The 25,985-nt window shown below is 39.4% G+C and overlaps 1 protein-coding gene across 5 annotated transcripts in view; it reads left to right on the top strand.

The window, feature by feature from the left end:
- LOC106090602 (furin-like protease 2) overlaps positions 1-25,985 on the top strand; it is a 902,413-nt gene that overhangs the window by 612,311 nt on the left and 264,117 nt on the right. For all 5 annotated transcript variants that reach the window (XM_059366328.1, XM_059366325.1, XM_059366324.1 and 2 more), the window contains exon 3: positions 14,941-16,671. In XM_059366328.1, coding sequence (XP_059222311.1) covers positions 15,451-16,671 — 1,221 coding nt within the window. In that variant the 5' untranslated portion in view covers positions 14,941-15,450. The remainder of the gene's footprint in view (positions 1-14,940; positions 16,672-25,985) is intronic.

A 25,985-nucleotide genomic window follows, 5' to 3' on the forward strand; every position in this document is an offset into this window, starting at 1 on the left:
ACACAGCAGATGTTCTATAGTCTTTTCGTCTTCGACGTCCTCACAGCTTTTGCAAAAGTCGTCACTGGCAACCTTCAGTCTGTCAGCATATTTTCCAATTAGACAGTGAACCTGTCATGACGAACACAATGAATGACTGTTCTAGCCAATGACAGAAAAGCGGTAGACCTCTTGAAGTCTAAATTTAGGCACATAATTTTGGAATGCTCACAGGACCCTCATTGTGACCATATATCATTCGTTGCCCTTCGGGCCTGATCCTGAAAACTTAGCTTATATGTCGCTAGAGGCATTCCCACAATTTCCAATATCACTGGAGTGCCGAGCCACAGAGATAGGCTCGACACCCAGAACAGGTGCATTTTGAACTGTTCAGCCATTTCGTTGAGAGATCTGTGACAGGTCGAGGGCGGTTTTTGTGTTCAAAAATACGTTCTTTAGGGATTTAATGGCTGCCTGGAAAAATATTTATGCCAATCGTCGTTATGACATTATATTTTTGCCATTCCACCACTTTCTTAAAGGCAAGGATCTCCGCTTGATTCGCACTGCAGTGGTCGGGTAACCTTTTCGATATGACCAGTTCTAGATCTTTAGAATACATCCCAAACTCCACGTGGTCGTCTAGTTTGGAATCATCCATATAGAAGTCTATGTAACTTTTATTACCAGGGATATCGTAGTTCCAATCGACTCGATTAGAAAAAGCGTCTCAGGTAGGGTGTAATCCACACTGCCTGGAACAAGGATAACACAGTGTCCGTAGCCGCCACATGACAAAATTGAACGCTCCCTTAGCCTTACAGCAGTGGTTGCAGCAATTTGTCTAGCCACAATGTCCAGAAACATTAGATGTAACATTCCTGAAGTGCATCTCTTATGATGTTGGGAAACTTCCCCATTGACGCAATTGCCACGTTATCTTTCGATTTGACATTTTGAGCACCTACAGAAAGCAATTCGTATTCGTTTTGACTTTTTATAGAGACCTAAATTGTCATCCGATTTGTCTTTAACTTGTACATCAATACCTAGTAAAAAAATAAAAAAAAATAAATAAATGGTTCTAGAATTTGACTTCTTGAGCCTGGTATACCTCCCATATAAACCGACTCTCAGATTTGACTTCTTCAGCCCCAAGAAGCCTCAATTTTCATCTAATTTGTCAAAAATTTGGCAAAAAGACTTCTGTTATGATATAGGGCCCATTTAAACCGATCTCCGGATTTGACTTCCTGATCTCCTTTTATTTTATTTTATTTTATTTTATTTTATTTTATTTTATTTTATTTTATTTTATTTTATTTTATTTTATTTTATTTTATTTTATTTTATTTTATTTTATTTTATTTTATTTTATTTTATTTTATTTTATTTTAGTTTTATTTTTAGTTTTTATTTTTTGGTTTTCTACTAATTGTTATTATATTTAGTTTTTTTTTATGAAAAATTTAATGGCAATCCCTGGTCCTGGCAGGGGTCTTACACGAATTTCTTTGTTTTTTTTTTATTACTTTTGGATAAGCTTTTAGTTTAGAAAGGCACATTCGCTGGAACTATCTTGCTGCTGACTGCAGACACGCCAAACTCTCCTGGTACACATGCCAATGACAGGTTAATACACCAAAGCATCAAACAAAAGTTTTTGCAAATTCATGTGCGTGCCTGGATGTGTATGAGCTCCATTGTATATGAAGGTAATAACAATAGTCATAATCATGACAATACAAGCCTCATCAGCCAACCAACAGAGTCACAATAGTCACCGACTATCATACGCCAGCTCCCTCCCCCCCCCCCCCCACCTAAGTGTAACATCAGTCGCATCTTAAATGTAAAGAAATGAGACTTTTTTTCCTATTGCTTTTGTTATTGCTGAAGTCCTGAAATGTTCACAAAACTACGGAAGCTTGTTTCAGCTACTCAAGTACTCAGCATTCCAATACATTTGTAGACACATATATATATGTGTTTGTATGTTGTATATTGGTGTTAAAATGTATACACTATACGTATTTGTATGTTGAACGACAACAGGTGTAATAGAAATAAACCAAAAGTTCTTTACCATCACTAAAAGGAAAAAAGTCATTTTCGAAAAGGTCAGTGCCTTGTGCAGAAACCAAGTCGAGTTGAACAGTGTTTGATTAGGAATTTATGGCTTTAGTTTGAGCACATCTTGGATTATCTGTTTTTAGAGAAATATTCTGATTAAATTCTTCAAATGATGAATTATACTTAAATTTAGGAAAATTTTCTTAAATTAAGAAAAGTTTACTAACTATTAGGAAATGTTTATTCCAATTAAGAAAAGTTTACTTTTCGTAATCAAAACTGATTTATGGCCTTTTTTCACTTCAAATCATTAAATAAAGCACAAAACTCCAGCAATCTGTTAACATTTGTGGTCTTTTATGATTCAAAAGGGCGTCTTAAATCTTACTACTCCACTGAATTGATAAATTGACTTAAGATATGCATAACAACCATTCCTTGGGTATTTCTGCATATATTTCTTTCTATAACCTTCCCTTCATAAAATCCTTGGGCCGTTTGAACTTGTTATTCCCATAAACTTTTCTGTTTCGATTAAAGTTTATGACCTCTAAAATTTTTTTATATTGCCAACGAAATGATTTTACATCACTGTGCCTAAGTCTTATTTTTAAATAGTTTTTTGTTTAAGATTTATGTTTGTGACTTCCAAAACACTTTTGAAAATAAAAAGGACCTTTTAAACAAATCCTTTAGGGCCAATGACATATGTACACAATACATACACATCATTCTAACCACTTTACTCTCAAACATTTAACGACAAAGAATTTTGTTTTATTAGTTTCTTGCACATACTACGACTACTACTATAAGATGGAAAAAAATTTATTATTCATAAACATAAACTTTTAGTTGACAGCATTTTGAAGGGAAAGGAAGAGAGGGAGAGAGGAGTCGACGCAATACCATCTGCACTTTGATACCTGCCATATTTTTGTGGTATTTAATACTTTCACAAGAAATACAAGCAATATGGCAAAAACAAAAAAAAAATCCTCAAAGAGAAAAAGAAATCCTTTTAATCTTTTGTTCTTTTCGCCCTATGCCACTATTAAACCTTACAAAAGGAGTAAAAAATGTGTTTTTTTTACAGAATATGCTTTAGATGTGAAAATGTATGGTATGTGTGCAGTGGGTTCATTGATATGTTCTCGAAGGCATTTACCAAAAAAAAAATTGGAATTCAAAATTTATGCATTTGAACTCTTCCATTTTGCTTCATCTCTACATTTTGCCATTTATATGAGTTGAGTGAAAACCTTTAACTTGAAATGGTGAACCCAAGATTACCAATAATCATTGATGACCCTAAAGGCAACAATTTAATAGACTAGAAGTTTTTTTCATAGGCACATAAATGCGCATATAAGCCTTCGGAGATGTTCTTTTGTCCGTTTGTTCTTTAATTTTCTTTGATATTTTCATTTTGTTTAAATAGAGAATACTCACAAATGGGGAATGGATTATTTAAAAGAAATTTTTGGGGATTTGGAAAAAATTTATATTTTTTATACCCACCATCATAGGTAAGTGGGTATATTCATTTAGTCATTCCATTTGCAACAAACAACAAAATATCAACTTTCGACCCTTCAAAGTATATATATTTTGTATCGTTGTAAAATTCTAAGACGACTTAACGATGCCCGTGTGTTTGTCCCTCTGTCCGTCCGTCTGTTGTAATCACTCTACAGCCTTCAAAAATTGAGACATTGAGCTGAAAATTGGAACAGATACGTCTGTTTTGCTGCACGCAGATTAAGTTTTAGAACGGGCAAAATCGGATCATATTTGGATATAGCTTCTATATAGACCGATCTGCTGATCAATACTGCTGTAAAATAGACCGATATGCCGATTAAAGGTCTAAATCCCATTAAAGCTGCATTTATTGTCACGATTTCGTTGAGATTTTAAATAGTGAGTTTTTTAAGACATCCAACCCAAATTTGAATCAGATCAGACTATACAGATATAGGTGTCATATCAACCGATCTTCTAATTTAGGGTCTGGTCTGCTTTCACAAGTACCTATGTTTTATACTGCTCACTTATTCGATAATAACATCTGTTTGTTTTTGTATTATTCGCTTTATTTCAAAACTGTTGTTATTCGTTACGGTTACGGAGGTGCCGAGGTAGATAAAGTTGTGGTTCCCAACTTTCTCAATTTTTATAGCCTCCATCATGGCATCGAATCATATCGAAATATTGGTCTAAGGCCCCGTAAAGTTGTTTATACTCTTGATCGTTACGACATTTTAAGCCGATTTAGCCATGTCCGTCCGTCTGTCTGTGGAAAGCATGCAAACTTTCGAAGTAATTAATCTAGGCTCTTGAAATTTTGCACATATACCTCCTACTATACTTAGAAAATGTTAAACCTCAACACTAGTTAAAATGAACTAAGTTTGGGAAATATTGAACTTCCGATAGCGCTATAGAAATATATGCTCGTTGTTAGTTCAATCATTAGCTTTTAACAATGTGCAGACCGACACGTTGATCCAATCCTTAGACCAGTGCCGGGTGGACCCGGTCCTTAGAGACTGGATAAACCATATGCTAAGGAACAGGTGGATAAATTGTGCGTTTCATGGCATAAATAAAGGGTGATTTTTTTGAGGTTAGGATTTTCATGCATTAGTATTTGACAGATCACGTGGGATTTCAGACATGGTGTCAAAGAGAAAGATGCTCAGTATGCTTTGACATTTCATCATGAATAGACTTACTAACGAGCAACGCTTGCAAATCATTGAATTTTATTACCAAAATCAGTGTTCGGTTCGAAATGTGTTCATTCACCGTAACGTTGCGTCCAACAGCATCTTTGAAAAAATACGGTCCAATGATTCCACCAGCGTACAAACCACACCAAACAGTGCATTTTTCGGGATGCATGGGCAGTTCTTGAACGGCTTCTGGTTGCTCTTCACTCCAAATGCGGCAATTTTGCTTATTTACGTAGCCATTCAACCAGAAATGAGCCTCATCGCTGAACAAAATTTGTCAAAATTTGAACACATTTCGAACCGAACACTGATTTTGGTAATAAAATTCAATGATTTGCAAGCGTTGATCTGTCAAATACTAATGCATGAAAATCCTAACCTCAAAAAAATCACCCTTTATAAAGGAGAAAGTGGCTTCACTTCAAGCGGTTAAAGATGTCAAATGGAGAGATCGGTTTATATGGGAGCTATATTAGGTTATAGAAGGATTTGAACCGTACCTAGCCCAATTGTTGAAAGTCGTAACGGAACACTGCAAATTTTTAATCCAAATCGGACAAAAATTTCGGCTTCCAGGCGTTCAAGAAGTAAAATCGGGTATCGGTTTATGGCGACGTTCAGAGTTGATTTAGCCATGTCCGACTGCAGAAAACATGATAGCGGTCCAACTCGTAAAGCTATCCACTTGAAATTTTGCACAGATACTTACAATTTATAAATTGTGTTTCCCAAGGCATAAATATAAAGGAGAAAGTGGCACAGGGCACGCCACAGGGGGGCATTTTATGGCCACTCTTATGGGTGACCACCATAAATGACCTATTACGGATGCTGACTGAGGAGGGATTTGCACCCGTCTGCTACGCAGATGATCTTATAATACGTCAAAGGGGCAAGGATCCGACCGAGCTATGCAGAAGAGCCGAAAGGGTCTTGCATATGGCATATGATTGGGCTAGACCCAGAGGTCTCAATGTTAATCCAGAGAAGACTGAAATATGCCTGTTCACGAGGAAGACGAAGGTGGGCCAATTTAACGAACCACGTTTCCTCAATAAGGATACTGAATTGAAAGTGTCACATTCAGGAGCGTATTGAGAAGGCTCACAGATATTGGGCACTGTTGGCTCGAAATGAGGCCTGAATCTGAGGATAGTCCACTGGCTCTACAGGAGCGTGATTAGACCAGTACTTACTTACCCCTCAGTAGTTTGGTGGACTCCTATGGAGAAAAAATGCAACATACGAACCATACAACAGGTTCAGAAATCTTGTGGTCTTGGCATAGGCGGACCGATGAGTACCACGCCCACTAGGGCACTGTCTCCTATTCTAGATATCCGACCCATTGACATACAGATTAAGTGTGAGGCAGCCACTACGGCTATGAGACTTTAGGCGATAGAAGAATGGATTAAGGATGGGAGCAGCTCATACCATCGCGGTAGGAAACCTGGTAGGAAGAGAAGAGGTTTCCGATCGGATACCTGAGTTGAACCTTGAAGTCGAGTGCGACGCACTGCTCCCATCGGCACTGTCTTTGATTGACGGAACCCTAGTATTGCCATCTGGAAGATCATATTACTCGGATGGATCAAAGCTGGAGGACAGAGTGGGTCTGATCTTGACCATATTTGACAGAAACTGGTAGGGGTCTACCAGAATACACTGTGCACAAATTTTGTCGAATTGGGGTAATAAATAAATCTATTATGGCCTCAATACCTTATATTGGGAAATCGGGCGGTCGGTCTACAGGGCAGCTCTATCCATATATAGTCCGATATGAACCACATTTTACAGAAATGGGTAGGGGTCTACCAGAACTTACAGTGCCAAATAGAAATCGGATGAAAAATTACCAATTTATTGCCTCAAGACTTGAAGTTTGGAGATCGGTCTATATAGCGGTTATATATGAATAAAATCCGATTTTATGAGATCAAAAGATCAGGTTTATATACAAAGAATACGAAAACATCAAAAATGGTTTGGAAAATATTTTATACCCAAGATGTCTGCAAAATTATAAATACTCAACTTTTGGGTATAAATAGGTAAATACCCGGGTATTTACCCAATTTACCGGGTAAGTTCATTTTGGGTATTAACCCGTCGCCCATCTATGCATCTGGAGTAATCTTCTCCAACAGGATATTGAAAAGATCATACCTTTTCTACAATCTCGTTTGGTATTGAATGGTTCGGAGAGATTCTTTCCTACCTATTCTATCTGAGGACCTGTATTAGCAAGCGATATCCTGCAGAATTTTACCAATTTTATATTGATACCAAACTCAAACATATTTTGGAATACCCTTGAACGTATAGGGCTGTCAAAAGCGTCTTTATAGTCAACAAAGCGATGATTAGAGTTGAGCTGTCCTTCTCGGGTCTTTTCCAGGATTTGGCGCAGTGTGAATTTCTGGTCTATGCTGGATTTTCCAGGTCTTAAGCCACATTCGTAGGTCGCAACTATCTCATTGACCTTAGGTTTTATTCTTTCACATAGTACGCTCGAGAGCATTCTGTATGTGCTGGGTAGGAATATTCTTCCTCTATAGTTGCCACACTTCGTCTTGTGTTCTTTCTTGTGTACGGGACTTAGTATGCTGAGTTTCCAATCCGTCTTGTGTCCTTTGTTGTGTACGGGACATAGTACGCTGAGGTTCCAATCATCGGGTTCATGCGTTCTTCCAGCCAGATCGCGTAAACGAGCTGATGCATATGCCTAATCAGCATGTCGCTTCCGTTCTTAAATAGTTCAGCGGGCAACCCATCGGCTCCTGCTGCACCTGCTACTTAAACCTCATTCTGACAAGTAGGCAAACTTTCTATACCATCATCACGGATTGGTTCTTTGGTATCCTCTTCGCTTCTATCGTCTAACACTAGCAGTTGGGAAAAACTATTTGAGGCCAACCGTACAACCGGCTGCCATGGGACTGTTAAACCTCTACCTATTCTCCATTCTACCCCCTCCAGACGGCATACAGATGAAACGCTGGGTCGCGAATTATTTGTGTGGTTGCCAGTCATTTGTGGACATTAGGGGTAGGAATTGGAAGCACCGTAAAGTGAAACAGGGAGCTCCCCAAGGTGGGGTCATAACTGCGGCACTATTTAATCTCCACCTATCCTCTATTCAACCCCTTCAATCGGCATTGGGACGATTTTGATGTTGTAGCAGTGTGTTATACACTGAGGCGGCAGCTCTTGCCGATGGAGAACTCCATCGGGTCAATTCGGTGCGTACAATCGGCTGCCATGGGACTGTTAAACCTCTACATATCCTCCATTCCAACCCCTCCAGACGGCATAGAAATGATTGTACGATTGTACAAACCATTTGAGGTCATCGCAAATACACATCTCCAACGAGGACTGAAACGCTGTCATAACTGCGAGTCATAACTGCGGCACTGTTTTACCTCTATCTATTCTCCATTCCACCCCCTTCAGACGGCATTGGGACGATTTTGTTGTTGTATCTGTGTGTTGTACACTGAGGCGGCAGCCCTTGCCGATGGAGAACTCCATCGGGTCAATTCGGTGCGTACAACCTCCTGCCAAGGGACTGTTTGACCTCTACCAATCCTCCATTCCACCCCCTCCATACGGCATAGAAATGATTGTACGATTGTACAAACCATTTGAGGTCATTGCAAATACGCCTCTCCAGCCAGGCCTGAAACACTGGGACGCGAACTATCTGTGTGGTTGCCAGTCATTTGTGGACATTAGGGGTAAGAAGTCAAAGCGCCGTAGTGTAAACCCGGGAGTTCCCCAAGGTGGGGTCATAACTGCGGCACTGTTTAACCTCTACCTATCCTCCATTCCACCCCCTCTAGACGGCATTGTGACGATTTTGTTGTTGTTGCAGTGTGTTATACACTGAGGCGGCAGCCCTTGACGATGGAGAACTCCATCGGGTCAATTCGCTGCGTACAACCGGCTGTCATGGGACTGTTTAATCTCTACCTAACCTCCATTCCACCCCCTCTAGACAGCATAGAGATGATTGTGCAAACCATTTGAGGATGGCACCAATACGTCCCTCCGTCTAGGGGTGACATTAGGGATAGGAAGTGGAAGCACCGTAAAGTGAAACAGGGAGTTCCCCTAGGTTGGGTCATAACTGCGTCACTGTTTTACCTCTACCTATCCTCCATTCCATCCCCTCCATTCCACCCGCTCCATTCCACCCCTCAATTCCACCACCTCAATTCCACCCCCTCCTTTCCAACCCCTCCATTCCACCCCCTCCATTCCACCCCCTTCATTCCACCCCCTCCATTCCACCCCCTCTGTTCCACCCCCTCCATTCCACCCCCTCCATTCCACCCCCTCCATTCCACCCCCTCCATTCCGCCCCCTCCATTCCACCCCCTTCATTCCACCCCCTCAATTCCACCTCCTCCAGACGGCATAGAGACGATTGTACGATCATGGCATCAGGCCCCCCCACCCATTGATGACATCCGTGATAGGTTGAACGTCAACAAACTTGCCTCTTATTTCGCAGCAAGAGACTTGAAGATATCTGCCACCAAATCTTCAGCCACATTGTTCACTACAGATAGGCGTGAGGTGAATAATGGGCTGAAGGTGATTGTAGATGGATAAATGATTCCGATCATCAAGTGCTCCAAAATATTTGGTGTCAGATTTGACAGCTCTTCTTCCCACATGCCACAGCAATTTGCAATAAAGACAAAAGTAGAAACAAGGTCCTCTAGTCACTTGCAGGCAGCACTTGGGGTGCTGAGAAAGAAACTTTGTTGACCACGTACAAATCAATTCGTCGGTCTGTGGTAAGTAATGCAGCGCCAGTGTGGTCTCGCCAGCTCTGTGACTCGCGGTGGAATAATATTCAGATCTGTCAGCATGCCGCCCATCGAACTGCGACGGACTGTCTCAGGAGTCAAAGATCGTACCCCTGCGAAGACATAATTACATGCTGTCTAAGCAATACCTTCTGGGTTGTCATCGCAAAGACTATCCAAATCATCACCTAGTGGATAGGTTTCCACCGCCCAAAAGCCTTAACATAGATCTTCTTGATCTAGAGCAAAAGGTTCAGCGCTACAAGAGAGAACCTCTTGATCGGTATATCAAACGGGTCTTAACAACTTTTATGCAGACAAGGTAGCAGATGCGGCGAATAGCTACCGGGTGAATGTGGTTCTTAGAGAACGACCGTCTCTTATTGCCTCCCAGCAATTGACCTCCCCCGGCAAATCAGTTAGTTCTATCCCAATGACGAAAAATATTTAAATTCTATATTCGGTTATAATTTTAAAACGGAATAATATTTCTTATATTGCTAGATGTTCAATCTACTTTAAATTGCTAAACAAATAGAAACGTAGTCTAAATTTTCTACATTCTCTTCAAGACAATGTCCTTGCTTATCAAATTTAGTTCAAGGTTACATCTATGAAGCAAAAAAAAAAATGATTTGCATTTTGCCATACAAGTACCAAATGATTTCAGGTTCTTTCATTTATTTGATATATGGCTCATAAATTACAAAGTAAAATGGCAATTTCTTCTAGACCTTGAGATGTCATCTAAATACTTGAGTTTTGTCGCTGTAAAAATAAACATAAATGACCCATATATGGCTGGCACAAGATTTATGTGCAAATAAATCTTTTGGCATAAATTATTGATTAACAATGAAAGAAATGAAAAAAAAAACTCACAAACACACGCACGCAAACACTCGTGGAAACCAATCGACCGACATTTGTGAAGGTCAGGCGCAATAAACAAAATATTCAAACGTGACATAGAATGCTTCAAACCTGTTTGATGGGGTATGATGGTGAAAACAATAAAAATGAATGAAATTGGACATTTCTATTTTATGCCGTCAAAAGTCGTAAATTCATATATGGAAGTACAAAAAAAATATGTAAATTTAATAATTCTTGGGGAGAAGAAAGAATTTAAGCCAGGGGTTTTCAGGTTTTAAAGGTTCTTTGTAAGGATAATCATAATAAAACCGAAATTTTCCTTTTAAGAATACACAAGTAAAAGCATGCCAAGTTCGGCTGGACCGAACCTATCACCTTGGATTCTGCCAAGGGCTGTAACTTTGAGCTCAAGCTTGTGTGGTGGTGAAACTTAGCTGAAAGCTACCGGGCGCGTCCACAGGTTGCTGAGAGTGGAAAGCTTCGTATTTATGCGGAATAGCTCCAAATGCGTGCAGTCAGTGGTTTCGAGAGGAGAATCCCAGTCAGGGGTCAGATGTTACTGACTCTTACTTAAAGACTGAGTGCCAATGCTAGTCGAAATAACAAAGCAAGTTATTGGCGCCTTCAAATATACACTGGCTAACATCAGCGTCTGTTGCCAGGTTAGGGCGTCTGAAGGCGAGCGTCGCACAGTGTTCCCAAATCGAAAAATCTTGGAAATAAATTTTGAATTTATTGAGCGAAAAGAGATGCGGACACGAAACTAAACATAGTCAATGTAGGCCCTTAAATGATTGTTTGGCAAGCCATTCAAAATTTGACATGCTCACGGTGACCAAATTTCAAGCCCCACGGATCAGTCTCTGAACCTACTAGGATCCCCAAATTTTGGATACTTATAGGAAAACTCCTTAACATTGATTTTGTCAAGTTTCGTGTCAATATATTTATCCGTTTGAAAGTTTCAGAATTATTTCCAAGATTTTTCGATTTTGTAACACTGTGCGCCGGATCTTTGAAAAAGCGGCTCGCAACATCGAGGGATACATGTGCGATCTCTTATAACTCATACGGTTGGGGCGCTGAGTATCAAAATAACGGTGAAAGTGGATGTTCGCGACCCACACAAACAAAAACAAGCTAGGTTCGGCCGGTCCGAATCTTATATACCCTCCACCATTGATCGCATTTGTCGAGTTCTTTCCCAGTATCTCTTTTTAGACAAACAAAGGATAAAAGAAAACGAATTGCTATACCAATTGAATTGAGTGTTGGAGAACACAGTAGAAGTCTATGTGTAGCATTTCAACGAAATCGAATAAGAATTGGGCCTTTTAGGGGCTCAAAAAGTAAAATAGGGAGATCGGTTCATAGGGGAGCTGTATAAGGCTGAAGACCTATTCAGACCATATTTGAAACGTATATTGAAGATCATGGGAGTAGCCGTTGTACATAATTTCAGCCAAATCGGATAATAATTACGCCCTCTTGAGGCTCAAGAAGTCAAGATCCCAGATCGGTTTATATGGCAGCTATATCAGGTTATGGAACGATTTGAACTAGACTCGGTACAGTTGTTGGATATCAAAACAAAACAGGTCGTGCAAAATTTCATTCCAATCGGACAAGAACTGCGCCTTCTAGAGGCTCAAGAAGTCAAGACCCGAGATCGGTTTATATGACAGCTATGTCAGGTTATGGACCGATTTGAACCATAATTGGCACATTTGTTGAAAGTCATAACGAAACATATCATGCAAAATTTCAATTTAATCGTATAAGAATTGCGTTCTCTAGTGGCTCAAGAAGTCGAGATCCCAGATCGGTTTATATGGCAGCTATATCAAAACATGAACCGATATGGCCCATTTACAATCCCAATCGACCTACACTTATAAGAAGTATTTGTGCAAAATTTCAAGCGGCTAGCTTTACTCGTTCGAAAGTTAGCGTGCTTTCGACAGACAGACGGATTCGAGATCCTATAATGCTATATGGTGTTGTGATTTGGTGGACGTTGCTTCCAACGCCCACCTACTATTCAATAGTGCCTCACAAGCCAGACATCATCTGATGCGTAGAATTTAATGCCACATCTAATGCCCCTGAACATTGTGGCTAGACAGATTGCTGCGACCACTGCCGTGAGGCTAAGTGAGCTTTCTTTTTTGGTCATGTGGCGGCTACGTACACTGTGTTATTCTTGATACAATATCCGATGTTCAAGGCAGTGTGGATTACACCCTACCTGAATCGCTTTTTGACAATAAGTACTGTACCACTATTTCTGATAGAACCGATTGGAACAACGAAATTCCTGGTAACATAAGGTACATAGACTAGACGAACAGGTGGGCTGTGGGGTGTACTCTAAACATCTAGAACTGGTCATATCGATAAGGTTGCCCGACCGCTGCAGTATGTATCCAACGGAGATTCTTGCAATTAAGGAAGTGGTGGACTGGCTAAGATATAATGTCATTACGGCGATTCGCATAAATATCTTCTCAGATAGCCAGGCAGCCATTAAAACACTTGAAAGCCTATTTCTGAGCACAAAAACTCCACCTCGACTGTCGTAGATCTCTCAACAAGATGGTTTAATAATTCAACATTAACCTGTTCTGGGTGCCAGGCCACAGAGATATCCCAGAGATTTATAAAGCGTACGAGCTTGTGAGACTAGGAACTGCCTTACACACTTTAGGGGAGCTGGAATCTGTAGGTATGCCTCTATCGACATGTAAGCTAAGATTTCAAGACCAGGCCGGAAGGACAACGAATGTTAGATGTTCACAAAGAGGTTCTAAAACTATGTGGCCTAATCTAGACTGGAATAGGTCTACCGCTTTGCTGTCATTGGCTAGAACATACGTGTCTCAGCCATTGTGTCCGTCATGAAAGGTCACTGTCTAATCGGAAAACATGCTGACAGACTGAAGGTTGCCAGCAACGACTTTTGCAGAAGCTGTGAGGACATCCAAGAAGAAGAGTCTATAGAACACCTTCTGCAGTCAGAAGGTGTTCCACTTTAGGTTTTCATTTCTTTGGGAACCTGCCTGTGAAACGGATATGAACGATTGGAAGATATTTGGGCCTTTTAAAGCGATCTGGATGGTTCAACGGTGGAAACCAGAAGGTATCTTCCTTCTTCTGTTTTTGTTTTATCACAATGGACGAAAACGTCTAAGTGAGTCCGACAGCCGACTGCCACTTATACCTAACCTAACCGTCCGTTTGTCTGTCTGTCCACCCTTCTGTCAAAAAAATTCAATGGTTAGGTTAGGTTGAAAAGAAGATGCGGATATAAATGCCGCCCAAGTCGCCCAAGACAGCCGACTGCCACTTATGCCTAACCTAACCGTCGGTTTGTCCGTCTGTCTACCCTTCGGATAAAAAAATTCAATGGTTAGGTTGGGTTGAAAAGAAAATGCGGATATAAATCCGCCCAAGCCACTACGGTCATACACCTAAGCCAGTAATCGGCTTGTTGTGCTCTCTAAATACTAAAAAGTAATCTCGAAAGAGAATATATATGCCAGGAATTCCGTCTCGCTTACAAAATCGCTAATTGTTTTCCATACCAACTCCTTAGTCGGTTTATATCTGTATTGTGTCATCACCTAAGTGGCGGTGTCTGTTAGACGCGAAAGCAGTGCAATGACATGGGAAATGCTCCAACGTCTCATCATCTACCACGCATGACCTACACATGCTATCACTTGCCGCACCGATTTCGCATAAGTGAACTCGTAGTCCTATGTCTCCTGTTATGACACCAAAAGCTATACTGACCTCCTTCTTACTTCCTTGCAGTATAAGCCTCGTCCTCTCACGATCCGCATCACCCCATAGAATTTTCGTCGTCCTACTGACTGGTTTGCTGTTACGCAGCCTTCAATGCCTGATTTTCCATTCCCCTTACTCTGCAATGGAACGGCATCCAAACGATGCGGATCGTGCCATTCTCTGAGAAGGCTTTAATCATCTTCTTACACTTCAAGACTGTGTAAGAAGAGAATTGTTATTGCCCTAATGGTCAGTTTACTGTCCATAAAGATTTTCACACTCGACGTCCTCGCATTTACATCACACCACCTCACGCATTCCGTGATCGCCCGGATCTCCGCCTGCAGGACCGTATTACGGTTAGGCGGACTAAAACTGATCTTAGGGCGTATTTTCTCAATGTAGATCCCAGGTCCACTTTATTCTCTTGCTTTGATCCTTCCGTGTTGCAAGATGTTCCAGATGGCAGTACTAGGGTTCCGTCAAATTCTGTCATAAGAAATCACTAAAATTTTGCCTATAGAGAAAAATGTTCCTCAAAATTTTAATAAAAATTTGTATTAAAATATTTTTAAAATAATTTATTTTAATATTGTCCTGTGTAGTCTTCGATTTAAACATGTACTTATATCTCCTTTCCTTCGCTTTCTTTTCAGCATAATGACTGTTTAACTACTACAACTCTTCAAATCAAAATCTGCACTAAGATATCTCAATTGTAAACATCATTACTTTCATAGGAAACCGTTGATATATAAAACCGTACGCATGTGGTCGCAAAAGTCTGAGTTAATACTTCAAACAACAACAACAACAGAAACCACAGCATCTTCAACTTCAGTGAACATCAATAACGAAATAATAACAATAACAACATCAAAATTCATGCACATGAAATATAATCAAAATTTATTGAATTCTGATTAGAAATTGTAACTCTGGCTACCCCCCCAACACCCCAACACCCCACAGCCTCGAAAAACATCGAAAAGTGATCTCCACACAATATCCTAGGCCATTTCCTATTTGTGTGTGTGTGTGTGTGTGTGTATATTTTGGCAAAATTGTAACCCCTTTTGCGACGGCACTACGGCTACGTTACTTGTCTTCAAGATTTATACCCCACAGGGCCATAACCATTATCTAACCCAGAAATCTATTCAACTATGAATTTATATCACAATCCAAATAACGATGATGAATGTGACAATTCAATATCATCACAGTGTGGAGTCAAGAGCAGCAACAGCATTTCCACCAATGACAAACACATTTGGCAACAGGAAACGGATATGCTGTTGAATGCATCTACAAATGTGAACTTCAAAACTGGCAAACCATCATCATTGCCGAAGAGTTGCACACCGGAACATCAAAAGAGGGCCACTAGTTGGTGTCCCCCAAATGATGATCATGAAACCACCACCATCACATTGGCAACATTGAGAAAATGCTGTCGTAAATCGTATGATGATTGCACTACCTGCCCGGAAGTCAAGATAACGGATGAGCAGCCAACAACATCGATAACAACATCAAATTTCCATCAAACTCAAAAATGGCGTCAGCGACCCCGGGGGCGGAAGGCTGACGATGATGATGATGATGATAATGATTTGGAAAGCATCGATAGCACCAACCTTAGTACCAGTAGCTGCAACAGTAACAGTAGCCCAACGAAACCAGTGATATGGAATCTATTCAATTTTGGCAAAATGCATTCACATCACCCTAGACCACAAACCAAGCACCAGCACCCATTAGGGTCGTCGTTCTCCTTGTCAACATGCACACAACTGTATAAATATATCCTAGTGATGCTTGTGATAGTGCCTAGTGTATTGGCTGTGCCTAGCCAGCAGCAACACCATCACCATCATAGCCAGAGTAATGTGTTGCCCTTAAACGAGGGTAAACCATCAAGGATACTGACCACCAAAAATGCCACCTCATCCGCCGGAGCAATAGAAACAGCAATTAGTCAACATGTAAATAGTAGCAATAATTATCACAGCCCCAGCCCCAGCATCCAGGATCACATATCCACCACCACCACCACCAACCCCACAACCAACAGTGACAATGACCTGTATATAAGCCACAAAAATGTGAATGCCACCAATGCTGCTGTCAAGATAATCCTCAACGATTATAACGATGCCTTCTCACAAATTATCAATAATGAAAATAAGCAGCAACGCCAACAAAATCAAGATTTGCAACATCCAACACAACAACAACATGATGATCTATTGGATAGCTTCCGTGGCACTCATAGTTTACCCCGCCGACCTTTGTATACGAACGAGTTTGCCGTACATATACCAGCTGGTCCCGACATGGCCGATATCATAGCTGACAAATATGGTTTTACCAATTTGGGTCAGGTAAGTGTTCTCTGATAGTCCCTTAAATTATTCCAAAACAATTCATTCTTCTCCCTGACCTCAGCCGCTATTCATGTATCCCATGGAAGATAAAAAATAAAACCTTTCAATGGCTTTGTCACTTTCATCATGGCCTCCCAGAGAGCTTTAAAGTTTATCGCGTATTGCTGATTTTATGAATTCGAATTACTTTACAAATTTATAGCCCATGGCGGATTTGATCGCCAAAGTTTTATATTTTATTACTATTTTTCATTTATGTTTTTTTTTTCGTTGTTGTTGTTTTACTCGACATATCACTTAGATTTTTTTTATTTTTATTTGTTAAGGCTTTCCATCTATCTCCCTACCTCCCTCTCTCGGGGCTTTATTTGCATGTAGCACAGATTTACATAAATACTTAGAGTATTTGGTTTATTTGCAAAATTGGTAGCATTGACAAACGCTGTGGCAATGATGATGTAAGCCCATAAAACATTTAGCATACTTTTAGGCTATAAAGCATTAACAATCCCAAAGAGCTTTAAATAGAAAAAGCACTCAAAGTACAACCAATATAGCTACAATATATATTTTTTTCGTTCCCTCTAACCCCCTCAAATAGGGAAAATACAAAAAAAAATCTCTTTTGCCTAAATGTATGCATTGATTAATCGTAAAGTATTTTTACGCCTTAAGGCTATGTGACAAAGAAAAAAATCTATTGAACAAAAGAAATCCATAATAAAAGGCATTGATAAAAACATATGCTTTAACAAGCATACATTTCTGTACAGAAAATTGGGGGCTGGGGAGAGACTTGGTCAATGGTCCTTCCTTACTGATAGCCTCTGAGTGCAAACAAGCAACCGTGAGACAATCAACCACAAAGTCCCCCATTACCCAGACCAAAAAGTTATCCATATTAATTTTATTGCCTTTATCATCAACCAAATGGCCAATGAATTTTTATATTTATATAAATTGTTTCCCAAAGATTTGCAGTAAAGCCAATAGGGAGAGAGAGAGAGAGAGAGAGAACAATGTTGGTGGCGGGTAGGACAATTACTAAGCCAAAGTATTGTGATATTCTATCATTGAGAAACATAATCAGAAATGATAAAGCCTGGAAAAATTAGTTGAGGCCTATGGCCCCCACTACCAAATGTTCAATCGCTTTGTTAAAAACAGGGTTGCCAATTTTCAATATTTTTGTTATAATTTAATTTGATGGCAAAAATTCATAGTTTTCTGCAAATCATGATTTTGGAAAAGAGCTATTTTTGATACATTTTTCTAGGAAGAGCAGGGCTGCGAGGTGCCAAAAAGACCGATTTCGCGATTTAAGGTCTTGGACCCATAAAAGGCGAATTTATTGTCCAAATTCGCCGAAATTTGGGACTGAGAGTTGTGTTAAGACCCTCGACAAACTTCTTTAATTTGGCCCAGAGCGGTTCAGATATGGATATAGCTGCCATATAGACCGATCTCTTGTTTTATGGTTTTGGTGCCATAAAAGGCAAATTTATTGTCCGATGTCACCGAAATTTGGAACAGTGAGTTGTGTTAGGCCCATCTTTAAATTTGCTCAGATCGGTCCAGATTTGAATATAGCTTCCATATAGACCAAACTCTCGATTTCAGGTCTTTGGCCCATATATTACGCGTTTATTGTCCGATTTCGCCTAAATTTGTGACAATGAGTTGTGTTAGGCATCCCTCTTTAATTTGGTCCAAATCGGTTCAGATTTAGATATATATGCCATATAGACCGATCTCTCGATTTAAGGTCTTGGGCCCATAAAAAAAATTGGACACTGTGACCTATGTTAGGCTTTTCGACATCCGTGTCGTATATAATTCAGGTCGGGCTATATTTAGATATAGCTACCAAAAGACCAATGTTTAGTTGTACAAAGTTGAACAATGACCTGTACTTATTAGACCACTCAATGTCCGTGCCGAATTTGCTCCAAATCGTACCATTTTTTGATAAAGCAGCTATGGGTTCATAAATTATGCATTTTTCACCGGTGGTTTACATTTATACCCGAGCTGGTGGGTATCCAATGTTCGGCCGGCCGAACTTAACTCCTTTTTACTTGTTTTTAGATAGGTAAGGTTAGGTTAGGTAGAAAAGACTGTGCGGATATTAATCCGCCCCATGCCATTTTGGACATACACCAAAGTAATCGGTTTTTTGTGCCCTCTAAATACTAAAAAAGTGGCATCGAAAAAGAAAATCTAAGTAAGGAATTCAGAGCTACTTACAAAATCCTTAATTGTTTTCAATACCACGCCCCTAAGTTGGTTCATGTCTGGTAATTTGTCCCCGCCTAAGTACCGGTGTCTTTTAGCCGCAAAAACCGGGCAATGAGATAGGACATGCTCCAACGTCTCATCGTCGGACCTGCATGCCCTACACATCCTATCACTTGCCGCATCGATTTTGCATAGGTTAGCGTAGTCCTATGTGTCCCGTTGTGATACCAAAAGCTATACTGATGTCCTTTTTACTTTCTTTCAGTAATAGCCTCGTCTTCTCACGATCTAGATCACCCCTTAGGATTTTCGCCGTCCTACCGATTGTTTCGCTGTTTCACAGTGTTACATGCACATTCTTTGCCCACGCCCTCAACTCGGACTCCGTTGACCCAAAAGGCTTCGGGTTAATCAAGTTTATTGACGACAGTCCTCTGGATTTTACCGCCAAATCGTCTGCCCTTTCATTTCCCCTTACTCCGTTATGGGCCGGAAATCGATTGTTGGGGATGTCAATGGGCCATATAAACTGATCCTCGGTTTAGATATCTTGAGCCCATAGAAGCCTCACTTTTCGATTTCGATTTTGCTTAAAATTGGCACGAAGACTTCTGTAATTACTTCCAAGATCCATACCAAGTATAATTTGAATCGGTCTATAAACCCCCAGATACCGATTCACGAATTTGACTTTTGAGCCAATAGAAGACTCAATTTTAATCAAAATTGGCTTAAAAACTTGCTTTATTATTCCCAAAATCCATGCTGTGTATGATCCGAATCGGTCTATAAACTGATGTAGCCCCTATATAAACCGATCAACTGATTTGATTCTTGAACGCCTAAAAGTCTCTATTTTCCCCTGACTTGGCTGAAAACTGCCACACAGTCAAAGCTAAGTATGACTTTAATCGGTTAACAATCTGGTATAGCCCCCATATTAATCGATCTCCGAATTTGACTTTGAGCCTCAATTTTCACCTGATTTGGCTAAAACTTAGCCCGCATACTTCCGTTATGACATCCACCATCCGTGCTTAGTATGATTTTAATAGGTTAATAAACTGATATAGCCCCCATATATCCCCGGATTTGACTTGACTTGAACCCTTAAAAGCCCCAATTTTCACCTGATTTGGCAGAAACTTGGCACAAAGGCTTCTGTTCTGACTTCTCATATTAGTGCAAAGTACGACCGAATCGGTCTTTAAACTGATATAGCACCAATAAAAACCGATACCCTGATTTGACTTCTTGAACGCCAAGGAGCCTCAATTTTCAACTGAGTTGGCTAAAAATTGGTACAAAGGCCTATACTGTGACTTCTAAAATACCGTGCTAAGAACGGTCCGAATCGGTCTTTCAATTGATATAGCCCCAATGTAAACCGATACCCTGATTTGACTTCTTGAACCCATAAAAACCTCAATTTTTACCTGATATGGCTGAAACTTGACCACACACTTCCGTTATGACTTCCAACATCCATGCAAAGTATGATTTTAATCGGTTAATAAACTGATATAGACCACATATAAACCGATCCTCTGGTTTGACTTCTTGAACAACCAAAAATCTCAATTTTCACCACAACATTCATAATAAATTGAAATCTCCATAAAATAAGACACAACGTTTGATCGAAATGCAAGTACCAACATTTTCCTTTGGCAACTTTTTGAACCAAATTATAATTTTACAATGGCAACCCTGTTCTTAGATCCCTTAGATTTTCTTAAAATCTTTATGCATCTCCTTTTTTTTGTGTAGCGATAGGTTGTTTAGACCATGGGTCCTCAAATGGCAATGTGGTAATGGCCACTGTATGATTCTCTGTTGATGGTCACGGTTTTAGGGTGGCCCTGCTGACTAACACTAAAATAAATGAGCCATATTATGTGGCGGATGTTTGGTTGTTAACATGAAAATAAAATATTATCAAATAAAAATTTATGACTTTATATATTTATAGGCCATTTGTAAAGCCAAGTATTGCCAATGGCTTAACGCTGTCTCTTCAATGTGTATGTGTGTGTGTGCTTATGATGTGTTTTTTTTCTTTTTTCAACACGGATGCGTTTAAGGTAGAACGAAGCTTTACAATGCCTTAAGCCACCAGAAAAGCTATAGCCCTGCCTAATTAAAGAAATTGTTATTTTTATGTTTATTTTTGTGGGTTTTTTCCCACTCAGATTTTCTGGTGGGCTTTCGTGATATTTGGGTATTTTTTTGGTTTTTTTTTTCTTGTTACTCGTTTTTGGTTTCCTTTTGGGTCCAGGGAAATCTTTAATGGCTTTTGCTGTATGCTTAGGAATGTGAAATTAGCGTGAAATTAAAACATTTTTCGCACCTTTAATGTTTATTAGCCAAACGACTAGATTAGGTGTTACAAAGACAACACGCGGAAGAGTAATGAAGAGATTGTTAATTATATCATTAGGTGAGGTTGATTAAGAAATATATATATATAAATCCCATTTCGTCACAATCCGGTAAAAATTGGGTAACTGAAGCAAATTAAGGTCGGACATCGTGAGGCTCAAAAAAACTAACTGTTTCAAATTTCAACATATTTCAAGTTTTTGCGAAATCGCTTAAAAAATAAAGCTTTTATGAGCTTCATACCCTCAATCGGCAGATCGCAGATCTGTATGGAGGCTCTATCTAAATATTGTTCGATGCAAACCATATTTGGGAGGGACGTTGGGGGACCTAAAACTACTCAATGTTTCATATTTCAGCGAAATCGGTTAAAAATATGGGCTTTTATGGGCTTCAGATCGTTTATCTGGAGATCGGTCTATATGGCAGCTATATGTAAATATAGTCCGATATGAACCATATTTAGTTCAGATATCGAGAGGCTGAAAATAACCAAATGTTTCAAATTTCATCAAAATTGTAGAAAAAATAAAACATTTATGGGCATTACACCTTTTATCGGCAGATCGGTCTATATGGCAGCTATATCCAAATATGGTCCGATCTGAACCATATTTAGGGCGAATGTTGAAAGGCTTAAAACTGCGCACTGTTTCAAATTTCAGTGAAATCGGTCAAAAAATAAAGCTTTTATGGCCTTCAGATCCCTTATCGGGAAATCGGTCTATATGGCAGCTATATTCAAATATGGTCCGATCTGAACCATATTTGGGTCTTATGTTGGGAGGCGCAAAACTGCTCACTTTTTCAAATTTCAACAAAATCGGGTAATAAATAGAGCTTTTATGGACTTCAGACCCTTTATCGGCAGATCGGTCTATATGGCAGCTATATCTAAATATAATCCGATCTGAACCATACTAAGGTCAGATATCGGAAGGCTGATAACCAACTGTTTCAAATTTCAGCAAAATGGGATAAAAAATAAAACATTTATGGGCATTACACCCTTTATCGGCAGATCGGTCTATATGGCAGCTATAACCAAATATGGTCCGATCGGGAACATATATAAGTCGAATATTGAGAGGCTTAAAACTGCACACTATTCCAAATTTCAGTGAAATCGAATAAAAAATTTAGCTTTTATGGCCTTCAGACCCCTTATCGGGAGATCGGTCTATATGGCAGCTATATCTAAATATAGTCCTATCTGTACCATACTTAGGTCAGATGTTCGTGAGGCCTAAAATAACCCACTGTTTTAAATTTCAGCGAAATCGGATTAAAAATAAATCATTTATTGGCATTAGACCCTTTACCCCAGATCGGCCTATATAGCAGCTATATCCAAATATAGTCCGATTTGGCCCGTTCAATAACTTAACCAGTGTGCATTTTGCCATTAAGTAGCAGCGGGAATGCATACTTTCCATAAAAATGAGCTATGTGAGCTTTAGCTCTATAAAACGTATAACCTTATACCAGCATCACACTTCCAGCCAAATGTTCACTCCCAATGACAAATATTGATTTTAAGCGAAATTTAATTTTTTGTATAACGATTTAGCAGGCTTATAGACTTTTTTCTCCTTTAAATATTAGATTAACATGCTGATAGCTGTTCATTTGCCCATTCAATTATTTCCCATTCATTTGTCACACAGGAAAAATTCTGATAAAATACATTTTTGTTGTTGAAAATTTAAAATAAATAACAAGTAAAAGCGTGCCAAGTTCGGCCGGGCCGAATCTTATATACCCTCCACCATGGATCGCATTTGTCGAGCTCTTGCCACGGTATCTCTTTTTATGCACACAAACGATAAAAGAAAAGAATTGCTATGTTATGGGAACAAGTTATGGTTCATTTCGGATCATAATTGAACTGAATATTGGAGAGCATAGTAGAAGTCATTGTGTAAATTTTCAGCCAAATCTAGTAAAAATTGCGCACTTTAGGGGCTGAAGAAGTAAAATAGGGTTTATACTGTTTATAGGGGAGCTGCATTAGGCTTTAAACCAATTCATGCTATTTTCAACACGTATGTTAAAGGTAATGAGAGAAACCGTTGTACAAAATTTCAGCCAAATCGGGTAATACTTGCGCCCTTTAGAGGCTCAAGAAGTCAAGACCCCAGATCGGTTTATATGGCAGCTATATCAGGTTATGGACCGATTTGAACTATTCTTAGCACATTTGTTGAAAGTTATAACAAACCACCTCATGCACAATTTCAGCTAAATCGGATAATAATTGCGTGTTCTAGATGCTCAAGAAGTCAAGACCCCAGATCGGTTTATATGACAGCTATATCAGGTTATGGACCGATTTGAGCCATTCTTAATACAGTTGTTGGAAATCGTAACAAAACACCTCATGCAATATTTCAGCCAAATCGGATAGGAATTGCGCCCTCTAGTGGCTCAAGAAGTCAAGACCCCTGATTGGTATATAGGGCAGTTATATCAGGTTATGAACTCAGCACAGTTGTTGGAAGTCATAATAAAATACCTAATTCAATATTTCAGCCAAATCGGGTAATAATTGCGTCCTCTAGTGGCTCAAGAAGTCAAGACACCAGATCGGTTTATATGGCAGCTATATCAGGTTATGGCCTGACTTGAACCATACTCAGCACAGTTGTTGAAAGTCACAACAAAAGACGTCATGCAATATTTCAGCCAAATCGGATAATAATTGCGTCCTCTAGTGGCTCAAGAAGTCAAGACCTCAGATAGGTTTATATGGCAGCTATATCAGGTTATGGACCGATTTGAACCATTCTTAATACAGTTGTTGGAAGTCATAACAAAAGTCGTCGTGCAATATTTCAGCCAAATCGGATAATAATTGCGTCCTCTAGTGGCTCAAGAAGTCAAGACCCCAGATCGGTTTATATGACAGCTATATCAGGTTATGGACCGATTTCAACCATACTCAGCACAGTTGTTGGAAGTCACAATAAAACACCTCATGCAAAATTTCAGCCAAATCGAATGAGAATTGGGCCCTCTAGCGGCTCAAGAAGTCAAGATCCCTGATCGGTTTATATGGCCGCTATATCAAAACGTGCACCGATATAGCCCATTTACAATCCTAACCGACCTACACTGATAAGAAGTATTTGTGCAAAATTTCCAGCGGCTAGCTTTACTCCTTCGAAAGTTAGCGTGCTTTCAACAGACAGACGGATGGACGGACGGACGGACAGACGGACGGACGGACAGACGGACAGACGGACAGACAGACGGACGGACGGACGGACGGACGGACGGACGGATGGGCGGACAGACATGGCTAGTTCGACTTAAAATGTCATGACGATCAAGAATATATATAATTTATGGGATCTTAGACGAATATTTCGAGGAGTTACAAACAAAAGGAGAAATTAGTATACCCCCATCCTTTAGTGGAGGGTATATAAAGAAACATAAACACTGCTAATTTTTTGAAATATATGTTTACATAATTTTTTTTTAATTATCTTCAACAAAGGGAACTTTTTTATGAAACCTTTTTTAGGATTGCAATTTTTTTTTGTAATAATTGTTTTGATCAACATGTACTTTTTAAGCTATTTGTTGGAAAAAAGCATACATGAGAGCGTTTTAATAAATGTGAACAATTGTTTTAAAGACAACAATCGAAGTCATGACTACTAATCCCAGAGGATGCATATACAGTGGTGGCCATATAATTAGGGACAAAGTATTTGATATAACAAATCTACTACGCTATTGTAAATTATCCAAAAATCTGACGAACCTATGGGAGCTACATCTATATCTGAACCGATGTTTTTAAACAAACTTCTTCAACTTCAACAATATTGTAAGCATCGAGGAAAAAGTTGTGCACAAGTGAATATGGGGCGAAATACATATATGGCAGCTATAGGTAAATCTTAGCCGACTACTATGAAATTCACCAGTAATATTAAAAGACATAAGAAAGAAAATCCTTTTTGCCAAACTTTGAGAAAATCGGGAGTTATATCTAATACTGAACCGATGTCGAAGTAATGGTTATCGAGGAAAGCGACATACGTAATTTTGGCAAGATTGGTCAATGAATACCCTTGCAGTGGTTCTAGAAGTGAAAATCGGGCGATATACATATGCAAATGCAAATTTTGCCCATGAACATTCCACTAAGGAACAGGGGCGATATACATATATGGCAGCCGTATCTTAATCTGAACTGATTTCTATCAAATTCACCAGTAATGTCGAAAGTAGAGAGAAAAATTCTTCCTGCCGAATTTCAAGAGAATCGGTCAACATATGAGCACTTTATTACAATATTTCTCAAAATCAGACGAACATATACATGGGAGCTATATCTAAATCTGAACCGATTTGGAGCAAACTGTAAAGATATTGTAAAAGGAAGGCGCTGTACAAAGTTTTGGGAAGATCGATCGATAAATGCGCTTGCAGTGGCTCTAGAAGTGAAAATCGAGCGATATATTGGATTGCCCAAAAAGTAATTGCGGATTTTTCATATAGTCGGCGTTGACAATTTTTTTACAGCTTGGGACTCTGTAATTGCATTCTTTCTTCTGTCAGTTATCATCTGTAACTTTTAGCTTGCTTTAGAAAAAAGTGTAAAAAAAGTATATTTGATTAAAGTTCATTCTAAGTTTTATTAAAAATGCGTTTACTTTCTTTTAAAAAATCCGCAA

This window comes from Stomoxys calcitrans, chromosome 4 (assembly GCF_963082655.1).
Source record: "Stomoxys calcitrans chromosome 4, idStoCalc2.1, whole genome shotgun sequence".
Classification (NCBI taxonomy): domain Eukaryota; kingdom Metazoa; phylum Arthropoda; class Insecta; order Diptera; family Muscidae; genus Stomoxys; species Stomoxys calcitrans.